General features: G+C 55.6%; 1 protein-coding gene across 1 annotated transcript; it reads right to left on the bottom strand.

Annotated features, from left to right (window-relative positions):
* Positions 1-410: 410 nt before the first annotated feature.
* On the bottom strand, positions 411-6,302 carry UPK3BL2 (uroplakin 3B like 2). The gene is made up of 6 exons (XM_032255051.1): positions 6,015-6,302; positions 3,865-4,017; positions 3,453-3,672; positions 2,753-2,829; positions 2,359-2,479; positions 411-706 (listed from the first exon to the last, which is right to left on the bottom strand). Exons 1-6 carry the CDS (start codon positions 6,136-6,138, stop codon positions 598-600), a joined length of 804 nt encoding a protein of 267 aa, XP_032110942.1. The 5' UTR covers positions 6,139-6,302; the 3' UTR covers positions 411-597.
* Between the last annotated feature and the right edge of the window lie 4,802 nt (positions 6,303-11,104).

Genomic DNA, 11,104 nt, shown 5'->3' with positions numbered 1-11,104 from the left:
CGCCTGGCCCAGGTGTCCTGCTCCTTCTTCAAAGCCACCCCTCCCCAAGATGCTGCCTCTGAAGCTCCAACAGTCCATCTCCCTGACAACTGTGTCCTCTCCTCCTCGAATGTGGTAGAGTCACTCTCCTCCCCCCACAGCAGTGGGCATCTTGAGGGCAGCGTCTAGCCTTGGACCTCTCCAGCCCCTGGCGTCCAAGCACTGAGCGGGAATCCTGATGATAAATGTCGCGTGATTTATCATCAGGGACAGTGAGGCTGGCAGAGGCCTGTCCTGCCCCAGGTGACAACTGCCCTAGGATCCTGAGCCTCATCCGGGTCCTACATGCCCTTGTGGACCTCCCCAAGGAGGAGGAGCAGGGGTAGTAGTCCAGAAAGACTGCCCAGGTGTACCATGTCACAGGCAGGCAGGGAGGTATCGGGGACATTTATTTCTGATAGAGACTGGGGCAAGCTTTGGGCTTCGGACACCCACCCCCGCCCCTCATCTAGAATTAATCTCTCTCAGGGTCCAGAAGCGTCAGGGCCTGTCCCAGCCCAGGCTCTGCAGCCTGGGCCAGGGAGGAGGCGAGGGGCACATGGGCTGCCCTGGAACCCCTCAGGAAGACCCCTCGGCCGGAGTGCTGAACGTAAGGTGTGTGGTGTACCTTCTCACACTCTCTGTCTTCTCTGGGCCTGATAGGGACGTGCTCCTGCAGCTGTTGAAGCTTGGGAGGGGAGGAGAGAGGGAGAGATGACGGATGGTGAAGAAAGGCTCTGGTCGAGCTTCCATAGCCATTGGCTAGCATGCTCCCACCCATCGCATAGGGGAAACTGAGGCTCCACTGGCTGCGTGGAATTAACCAAAGGGACCGAGGCAATTTCTCCAAACCTCACTAATGTAGCTCCTCCCTCCTGCTCCCCACCACTCTCCCCCTCCACCCTCCACACCCCAGGATCCCGCTCAAATATTACAGGCATGGTGGCTCACGCCTGTAATCCCAGCACTTGGGGAGGCTGAGGCCGGAATATCACCTGAGGTCAAGAGTTTGAGACTAGCCTGGACAACATAGTGAAACCCGGTTTATACTAAAAACATAAAAAATTATCCAGGCATAGTGGCACACGCCTGTAATCCCAGCTACTCGGGAGGCTGAGGCAGGGGAGTTGCTTGAACCCAGGAGGCGGAGGTTGTGGTGGGTGGAGATCGTGTGATTGCACTCCAGCTTGGGTAACAAGAACGAAACTCTGTCTCAAAAAATATTAAAAACATTATCTGCCTGTCTCCCCTGATCAAAACCCACCACCAGCTCCCACAGGCTGCAGGACACAGCCCAGTTCCTCACCTGGGCACCTGGGCCCCTCTCCTGCCCCAGAAGCCCCCATGCCTCCCCACCTCTCTGCCACCCTCTTCCTAGAGTTACCCTTCTCCCCCTTTTCCCCAAATCCCACCAGAGCTAGGCCTCCTCTTTCCCCTAGGAAGCCTGTGGACACCCTCTGTGCCCCAGGTTCAGGCACCCATTTTTTTTTTTTTTTTTGAGATGAAGTTTCCATTTTTGTTCCCCAAGCTGGAGTGCAGGGGTGTGATCTCAGCTCAGTGCAACCTCTGCCTCCCGGGTTCAATTGATTCCCCTGTCTCACCTTCCCGAGTACCTGGGATTACAGGTGCGTGCCACCACACCCAGCTAATTTTTGTATTTTTAGTAGAGACGGGGTTTCACCATGTTGGCCAGGCTGGTCTCGAACTCTGGCCCTCAGGTGATCCACCCAACTTGGCCTTCCAAACTGTTGGGATTACAGCTGTGAGCCATTTCTCCCAGCCTCCGCCTTTTTTTCCTTTTTTTCAGATGGAGTCTCACTGTTGCCCAGGCTGGCGTGCAGTGGTATAACAGCTCACTGCAACCTCCGCCTCCCAGGTTCAAGCCATTCTCCTGCCTCAGCCTCCTGAGTAGCTGTGATCACAGGCGCCCACCACCACGTCAGCTAATTTTTTGTATTTTTAGTAGAGATGGGGGTTTCACCATGTTGGCCAGGCTGGTCTTGAACTCCTGGCCTCAGGCGATCTGCCTGCCTCAGGCTCCCAAACTGCTGGGATTACAGGTGTGAGCCAACGCACCCTGCCTGTATGACGTCTTGAGGCGATGCCCAGAGCTTGGCCTGAAAGCAATTCACCTCCACCTGGGGCGTCTCCCACGCCACACTGGGGCGTCTGCAGGCCGCCCCCACTTGCAATCCCAGATGCTGTCACCAGGGGGTGCACGGTGCCCACTTGGAAGGTGGGCAAGAGGCGGGCGGGGAAGAGCTAGAGAGGAAGGGGTTAATAGCCAAGCGCCCCGCCCCCTCCCAAGGGGCTTGGGTGGTCTGAGCCGGGTCCACTCACCAGGTGTAGATGAGCACAGCCAGGAGGGCCGTGAGGAGGAGTGCCAGCAGGACAGACAGGATGGCGATGATGACCACCGTGCCCGGGCTCCGGGGACCGCGGACAGCCCGGAGTTCCTGGGCTGAGGGCGGCGATGGGGGCGGCACCGGTGGGCGGGGAAAGAAATTTTTATCCGACCGGAAGGGGCCCTTGGGCAGAATCCAGACCAATCACTCCCCGGCCTCCACTACCACCGCCCAGGCCTGGGGAGGGGCGCCTGCTGATAGCAGGATGGCCGCGGTGCCTCTGATTGTGTAGCGGGCTGACCTGTTCCCCCAGCCCATCCTCAGTCCTCTGGGGCCCCTAGGCCCCCGGCCCCTGCCCCTACCGTTTGACCCGAGCCACGGGCCCCTACCTTGCTGCAGGCGGGTGGCGTTGGACCAGTCGGTCTCAGCCACGGGTCCTTTCTCATTCATCACCAGGAACTTCACCCTGAATGGGAGACCCAGCGTTGGGCATGGTGGTCCCCCGGGTCCTGAAACCAGCAGGCCTTGGTGCCTGGAGTCTCGGGAGGGGGCCGGAGGCTGGGGCTAAAGAGCCCAGCAGAATGGGTTCGAATCTCGGTGTGACATTTCCAGTGGCACAGTGGCTCACACCTATAATCCCAGCCCTTTGGGAGGCCGAGGCGGGCAGATCACTTGAGGCCAGGAGTTCGAGACCAGCCTGGCCAACATGGTGAAACCCTGTCTCTACTAAAAATACAAACATTAGCTGGGTGTGGTGGCACATGCCTGTAATTCCAGCTACTCAGGAGACAGGTTGGAATATCTCTTGAACCTGGGAGGTGGAGGTTGTAGTGAGCTGAGATCACGCCACTGCACTCCAGCCTGGGTGACAGAGCAAGACTCCATCTCATAAAAAGAAAAAAAAAAGAAGCAGAATTCACGTAATTCCTGAAGGTCTTCCCAGCCGCTGCCTGCTGCCTCCTCTTCCCTTTGGCTGCGCTGGAGCAGGGGACCCAGGCACCTCTGGGGTCCAGAGAGCCTCCTAGGAGCTGCCCCAGGCTCTGGCTTCGGTGCCAGCAGGAGCAGCCAGGGCCTGGCAGAGCTACTCACCTGTAGGGGCCCGGGCCGGGCAGGGGATGGTTGCAGCCAGGTTTTGTCGGCTGGCAGTGGGTATCATTGCCGACACGGAGGACACGGAGTTGGCTGCTGGCCTGGCTGCCCTGGTACAGTGCCCGGCTGGCTCCCATCGTGAGATAGTAGCCCCTCTGGGAGAAGCTGGCAGGAGCAGGGATGTCCTGGTTTGTCTGTGGGGCGGTGAAGCTCTGGGTGGCTAAGAGTGGCAGCGTGGTCAGACCGGGCACACAGGCAGGATCCCACCCTCACCACACCAGGCCTGACAGCCCTCCCGGCCCCGTCCCCTGCAGCACCTGCCCGCTGCCTCTCCCCACAACACACCTGCCCGCTACTGCTCTCAGGCCCATTTCACAGGGAAGAACCGAGGCCTGGCCCCAGCAGCACCCACCGTTGCTGAGGGCCACCACCAGCCAGATGGTGTCCATGTCCGAGATGTTATGGCTGTTGAACTGGCCCAGAGGCTGCTCCAGTGTGAAGGTGGACTGGGTGAGCCTCCCCGCCAGGGTGTCCTTTGAGAGCTGGGGCACGTAGTGGATGTGCTCTGGAGCAGTTGGAAGGGGAGGGCAGAGAGGAGGCCCAATGGGGCAACCAAGCCCCCACCAGCTCTGGTCTCCCCTGGCCCAGATCCAGACTTAACTTGGGAGCCCAGGTTAGGGACACTTCCTGGGAGGTCAGGTCCAGCATGAAGCAGGAAGCTTCCCCGGCAACTCTGTGTCCCATCGGCATGAGTGGGAGGTCTGAGTACAGCCCCGACCCCTCTCTTAGGACCCTCCTAGGGGTGGGCACTGTGGGAGGTCTAGGACAATGGCAGCCTGGGAGGCCCCATCCCAGCGATGGGCACAGTTCTCCCGGGCTGGGCCATGTTGGGATGCAACTGGAATTTGGGGGCAGCCTGAACCTGACTGAACTCTGCTCCTCACATGCCCAGTGACCTCCATCTGAAACCCCTCCAGTTCTACCCACACGATCTAGGTTGTGTGGCTTGATGAGAGGATGCGTGGCTTGGCAGGCGTTGGAGGGTGGCATGGGAAGGGCCCCTTGGCTGAGATCCCAGGCTGGGTGGGACACAGACTGCCCAGAGGGTCCGGAGGCTTTGAAGCCAGAGCTTGGTTCTGAGTCTAGAATGTCCTCACCCCCACACCCGGTTCTCTGCTGCCTCCGCCACAGCCCTAAGGCATCTTCGCCTTCAGGACCGGGTCCCCCTCTCAGACTCCCACTGCCCCTCCCCAGGGAAGGGCGGGAGCCGAGGACAAGCATCCCAGGTCTGTACACCAAAGGGGACTCAGGATCGGCAACTTGGCTTGTCTCCAGCCTTGGTGGCTGGAGAGCGCACACCTCCCCAGCTTCTCCCTCAGCCTCCTAGGCAAGAGCAGGACCCGAGCCCCTCTCCTCTCCCCAGCCCCAAATATGGTCCAGGAGGAGCGGGGAGTGGGCTTCTATGCACGACTCCGGCAGCTGCCCCTGTTCTGTTCAGTTCAGTTCAATTCGATTCATTTCCGTTGAATTCAACTCAATTCTAAAGGTTCAGGCTAGAGTCTTCCTTGGGGGCGACTGTCATGCTTCCTTCTTAAGGGCTCTCAGTCCTAGCTCTGAAGCCCAGGGCACTCTGCATGCAGTAGGCACTTAATGTTTGGAAAGAGAAGTGGAGCAGGCAGAGATTGGTGGGGGCAGAGATTGGAGGATTTTATCTCTCAGCCTGTCCAGTCTTTCTTTCCTTTTCTCTATCTCTCTTTCTTTCTTTCTTTCTTTTTGTTTTTGATGGAGTCTCACCCTGCTGCCCAGGCTGGAGTGCAGTGGCGTGACCTCAGCTCATTGCAACCTCCGCCTCCCGGGTTCAAGAGATTCCCCTGCCTCAGCCTCCTGAGTAGCTGGGATTACAGGCTCCACCCACCTCACCCAGCTAATTTTTGCATTTTTAGTAGAAATGAGGTTTCACCATATTGACCAGGATGGTCTCGATCTGCTGACCTTGTGATCTACCTGCCTCGGCGTCCCAAACTGCTGAGATTACACCCGTGAGCCACCATGCCCGGCCTCTCTCCCTTCCTTCCTTCCTTCTCTCTTTCTTTCTTTCTTCTTTCTTTCCTTTCTTTCTTTCTCTTTCTTTCTTTCTTTTTCTTTCTCTCTCTCTCTCCCTTCCTTCCTTCCTCCCTCCCTCCCTCTCTCCTTTCTTTTCCTTTTTGAGACAGGGTCTTGCTGTTTGGCCCGGGCTGGAGTGCAGTGGTAGAGCTCACTCATGGGCTCAAGCCATCCTCCTGCCTCAGCCTCCCAAGTTGCTGGGATTACAGGTGCATTCCATCACACCCAGCTAATTCAAAACAAAAATCCTTTTTAGAAATGGGGTCTTGCTATGTTGCCCAGGCCGGACTTGCCAGCGCTTCCTGCAGGCACGCATTCTCCTGGGCTTATTTAAACCTCTCCTCAGGGAAGGAGGCAGTGAGCCACGTGTGAGAATCTGGCAACAAGGCGAGGTCTGGGGTCTGTTCTGCAACCTAAGATGCAGGGGGTACCCCCGTGCCCACCCCCACCCTTACTCACCCATGCCCGTCCCAGGCTGGACACGGCTCAGTAGCAGCAACAGTGACATGAGCAGTTGGCACTGTCCCGCAGAGAGCCCCATGGCCGGGCCAAGCCTCCAGCTGTTGTCCATCTGTCTGTCCATCCGTCTGCAGTGCCAAAGTCCCGGAGGCTCCTGTCTGCAGTCCGTGCTGGGCTAGGGGAGGCTGTTTCTGGCATCTCCCGATTGCCCCTCCCAGGTACCCCCTCCTCCCAAACAACTGGTTGGACAGGTTTAGGGGCAGAATCTGCTGGCCCGGTGAGTCTGGTACCACCAGGGAGGGGTCCAAAGAGAACAGTCAGTTGCAAGACAAGCCTGGACTCCCCACCCTACCCCAGGAGCACCGGCAGGGAGGGGCTGAGGAAGGAGGAGGCAGTCCCCAGGTCCAGGAGGAGGCAGTCCCCAGGGGCAATCCCGCTTCGGCTGGCTGCCTGATGGATCTCCTTGTCCAAATAGTCCCCAGCCTGGCGACTCTTCCTTTAGGGCCTGAGGTGGGAGGACCGCTTGAGCCTGGGAGGTTGAGGCTGCAGTGAGCCAAGATGGCACCACCACCCTCCAGCCTGGGTGACAGAGCGAGACTCTGTCTCAAAAACCAGAAAAAAAGACATAGATGGTGTGTCTATTTTGGGTTCATAGAGAATGCCGGTCAAGGAAGCTCCCCGGAGTCCCTTTTACTTACATACTTCTTATTATTATTATTTTCTGAGACAGGGTCTCACTCTGTTGCCCAGGCTGGAGTGCAGTGGTGTGATCACAGCACCTTGCAGCCTTGACCTCCCAGGCTCAAGCGATCCTCCCACCTCAGCCTCCCTAATAGCTGGGACCGCAGGCATGAGGCACCATGCGCAGCTACTTTTTTGTTTGTTTGTTTGTTTTGAGACAGAGTCTCACTTTGTTTCCTAGACTGGAGTACAGTGTCACAATCTCAGTTCACAGCAACCTCCGCCTCCCGGGTTCAAGCGATTCTCCTGCCTCAGCCTCTAGAGTAGCTGGGATTGCAGGCGTGCACAACCACTCCTGATTAATTTTTGTATTTTTAGTAGAGACGGGGTTTCATCGTGTTGGCCAGGCTGTTCTTGAACTCCTGACCTGATGTGATCCACCTGCCTCAGCCTCCCAAAGTGCTGGGATTACAGCTGTGAGCCACTGCGCCCGGCTGTCCAGCTAATTTTTGTAACTTTTTGTAGAGACAGAGTCTTGCTATGTTGCCCAGGCTGGTCTCAAACTCCTGGGCTCAAGTGAGTGCGGGGATTATAGGCGTGAGCCACCGCTCCCGGCCCTCTCACTCCCTTTTGAAAGGCAATTGAAAGCAGACATCAGAATGTGGGAAGAGCTTATTTCCCCTTTTTGAAAACACGTTCTTGCTCATTGACTCATCCTCTCCTCAGGTCCTCAGATGTGGGCAGCGCAGGTGTTATGACTAATCTCATTACATGGATGAGAAGAAACTGGGGCCCAGCAGGGAGAGACACTTCCTGCAGTCTCGGGGCAGGTCAGCGGCAGGGCTGGGCACCAACCCCAGGTCCTGGCACCCAGGCAAGGCTCCCTCTTTTCCTTTTTTTTTTTTAAGACGAGGTTTCACCATGTTGGTCAGGCTGGTCTTGAACTCCCGACCTCAGGTGATCTGCCCGCCTTGGCCTCCAAAGTGCTTGGATTACAGGCATGAGCCACTGCACCCGGCCTTTTTTTTTTTTTTGAGGTGGAGTCTCGTTCTGTCACCAGCCTGGAGTGCAGTGGCACGATCTCAGCTCACTGCAACCTCCGTTTCCTGGGTTCAAGCGATTCTCCTGTCTCAGCCTCCCGAGTAGCTGGGATACAGGCGTGTGCCACCTTGCCCAGCTAACTTTTGTATTTTTAGTAGAGACAGGGTTTCACCATGTTGACTAGGCTGGTCCTGAACTCCTGACCTCAGGTGATCCGCCCACCTCAGCTTCCCAAAGTGCTGGGATTACAGGCGTGAGCCACCGTGCCCAGCCAATCCCTGTATTTTTATAATCTGCTTTGTTCTGTCACAGTTCCAATGATCCCTGTCGAGCCTCCCTAGTCGGCTGTGTCCTTCTTTGTTGAATGCCTCTTTTCTCCATTAAACTGTAACTCCCTGAGGAGTTACAGGGACTGGGTCTGCTTACCTGTTAGTTCTCCCACTGACTCCCCGCTGCTGGCCTAGGGGTCTGGCACAATAGTTGTGTCCAATAATTTTTTTTTTTTGAGGCAAAGTCTTGCTGTGTCACTCTGGCTGGAGCGCAGTGGTGTAATCAGAGCTCACTGCAGCCTCAAACTCCCAGACCCAAGTCATCCTCCTGCCTCAGCCTCCTGAGTAGCTGGGAGTACAGGCACATGCAACCACGCCCATCTAATTTTTAAATGTTTTCTTTTTTTTTTTTTGAGGTGGAGTTTCACTCTTATTGCCCAGGCTGGAGTGCAGTGGCACGATCTCGGCTCACTACAACCTCCACCTCCCGGGTTCAAGCGATTCTCCTGCCTCAGCCTCCCGAGTAGCTAGGATTACAGGTGCCCGCCACCACACCTGGCTTATTTTTATATTTTTAGTAGAGACGGGGTTTCTCCTGACCTCGAATGATCCACTGGCCTCAGCCTCCCAAAGTGCTGGGATTACAGGCATGAGCCATCACGCCCGGCCAATTTTTAAATTTTTTCTAGAGATGGGGTACTCACTATGTTGACCAGGCTGGTCTCAAACTCCTGGCCTCAAGCGGCCCTCCTGCCCTGACCTCCCAAAGTGCTGAGATTACAGGCATGAGCCACTGTGCTCAGCCCTGACAATTATTTTTGACAGATAACAGGGACATCTCCCTGCTCTCGGTGTCTGGCCAAGTAGCCCCGGGTGACATTCGTATTATAGCATCAGGACCAGACTGTCACGGCTCCTGGACAGAGGCCAGCTTCCATGCTGTGTCCCATCTTCCTGGTGTAGATGTCCCCAGCTCCAGTGAGTACCAGGGTGAGGGAGTGGGCTCCAGGTGCCCAGAGGGGCCAGAGGGATGGCTACGCCAGGCTCTGGGGAATAGCTGATGCCGCAGCACCTGCCTGCCTATGCACCTTTGGGGTGACTCATGAGGCAGGGTGGGGCTCCCACCTGCCCTCTCCCAAAAGGCAATCGGCTAGAAAGGCTCTCAGAGGCCCACCCAGCCCCGGTCTTTAAACAAATAACCATTATACCCATTCATCAAGGAGGAACAGAGGGAGGTGATTTCTGCCTCACCCACCCCTAGCAGAGACAGACCCCAGGTCTGCGCCCAGGACTCTGGGCAGTGAGGAAAAATGCAGGTGACTCAGTCCCTGCTCCTCCACCAGCTCGGCCTCAGGCCTCTCCCCAGACACTGATGGAGATCTGTCTGTGATAATATCAAGAGGAAAAGGCCCCACGCTTCATCCACCGCATCCTGGCTCTGACTCTTTTTTGTTTTTCTGAAACAAAGTCTCTCTCTGTCACCAAGGCTGTAGTGCAGGGCACAATCTTGGCTCACTGCAACCTCTGACTCCTGGGTTCAAGTGACTGTCATGCCTCAGCCTCCTGAGCAGCTGGGATTACAGGCATGCACCACTACACTTTGTTCATTTTTTGTATTTTTCATAGAGACAGGGTTTCGCCATGTTGGCCAGGCTGGTCTCGAACTCCTGGCCTCAAGTGATTGGCCTGCCTCGGCCTCTGGAAGTGCCAGGATTACAGGCATGAGCCACTGTACCCGGCCCTTTTTCTTTATTATTATTTTTGTTATTTCATTTTTATTGATTTATTTTTTGACACGGAGTTTCATTCTTGTTGCCCAGGCTGGAGTGCAACGGCATGATCTCGGCTCACTACAACCTCTGTCTCCCAGGTTCAAGTGATTCTCCTGCCTCAACCTCCTGAGTAGCTGGGGCTACAGGCACACCTGCCACCATGCCTGGCTAATTGTTTTATTCTTAGTAGAGACGGGTTTCACCACTTTAGCCAAGCTGGTCTGGAACTCCTGACCACCAGGTGATCCGCCCACCTCAGCCTCCCAAAGTGCGTGAGCCACTGTGTCCAGCCATTGTTTTTTGTATTTTTAATAGAGATGGGTTTCACCATGTTGGCCAGGCTGATCTCAAACTCTTGACCTCAGATAATCCATCCACCTTGATTGACCTCCCAAAGTGCTGGGATTACAGATGTGAGCCACCTCGCTCACCAGCTCTTTCTTTTAGTAGGGGAATGCTTCCTGCAAGTGAGATCTCACAATGTTTATTGAGATTCTACTATGTGCCAAGACACGTGTGGGCTTGGGTTGTGGGCAAACAGCTGAACAGAGGGAATGTGGGGGTTGGAAAAAGTGTGGGGATTTGATCCGTGCTTTCGAGAGATTGCCATCCGGCCCCTGCTGTGCCAGGTACAATGGAAAACAAAAACCAAGTCCTGCTTTAGTGGAGCTGACGTCCTGGGTGGAAGGGCGGTGGCCCATGCCTGTAATCCCAGCACTTTGGGAGGCCGAGGCAGGCAGATTGCAAGGTCAGGAGTTCAAGACCAGCCTGGCCAACATGGTGAAACACTGTCTCTACTAAAAATACAAAAATTAGCTGGGCATGGTGGCTTGTGCCCGTAATCCCAGCTACTCTGCAGGCTGAGGCAGGAGAATTACTTGAACCAGGACCCGAGAGGTGGAGGTTGCAGTGAGCCAAGATGGTGCCACTTCACTCTAGCCTGGGCTACAGAGCAAGACTCCGTCTCAAAAAAAAAAAAAAAAAAGAAAGAAAGAAAGAAATACAGGGGCCAGGCACAGTGGCTCCGCTTATAATTCCAGTGCTTTAGGAGGCTGAGGCAGGAGGATCACTTGAGCCCAGGAGTTCAAGACCAGCCTGGCCAACATCATGAGACCTCTGTCTCTAACAAAAATTTAAAACTTAGCCAGGCGTAGTGGTGCACACCTGTTGTCCCAGCTACTTGGGAGGCTGAGGTGGGAGGATTGCTTGAGACTGAGAGGTAAAGGCTTTAGTGAGCTAGGATTGTGCCACTGCACTCTAACCTAGGGGACAGGCAAGACTCTGTCTTTTTTTTTTTTTTAAATAAAAAATTTTACACATAAAGACA

The sequence above is a fragment of the Sapajus apella genome, unplaced genomic scaffold, assembly GCF_009761245.1.
Source record: "Sapajus apella isolate SASKATOON/1434 unplaced genomic scaffold, GSC_monkey_1.0 scaffold88, whole genome shotgun sequence".
Taxonomy (NCBI): Eukaryota; Metazoa; Chordata; class Mammalia; order Primates; family Cebidae; genus Sapajus; species Sapajus apella.
Note: the sequence above shows the minus strand (reverse complement) of the source record. Positions and strands in the feature narration are given on the sequence as shown.

Excerpts from the sequence above, each read along its gene's own strand:
- UPK3BL2 (XM_032255051.1), bottom strand. The coding sequence starts at position 6,138 with ATGGACAGACAGATGGACAACAGCTGGAGGCTTGGCCCGGCCATGGGG. Across the intron at positions 4,018-6,014 it reads CCAGCCTGGGACGGGCATGG|AGCACATCCACTACGTGCCC; the intron begins GTGAGTAAGGGT and ends CAACTGCTCCAG. Across the intron at positions 2,480-2,752 it reads CGCCACCCGCCTGCAGCAAG|CCCAGGAACTCCGGGCTGTC; the intron begins GTAGGGGCCCGT and ends CGCCGCCCTCAG.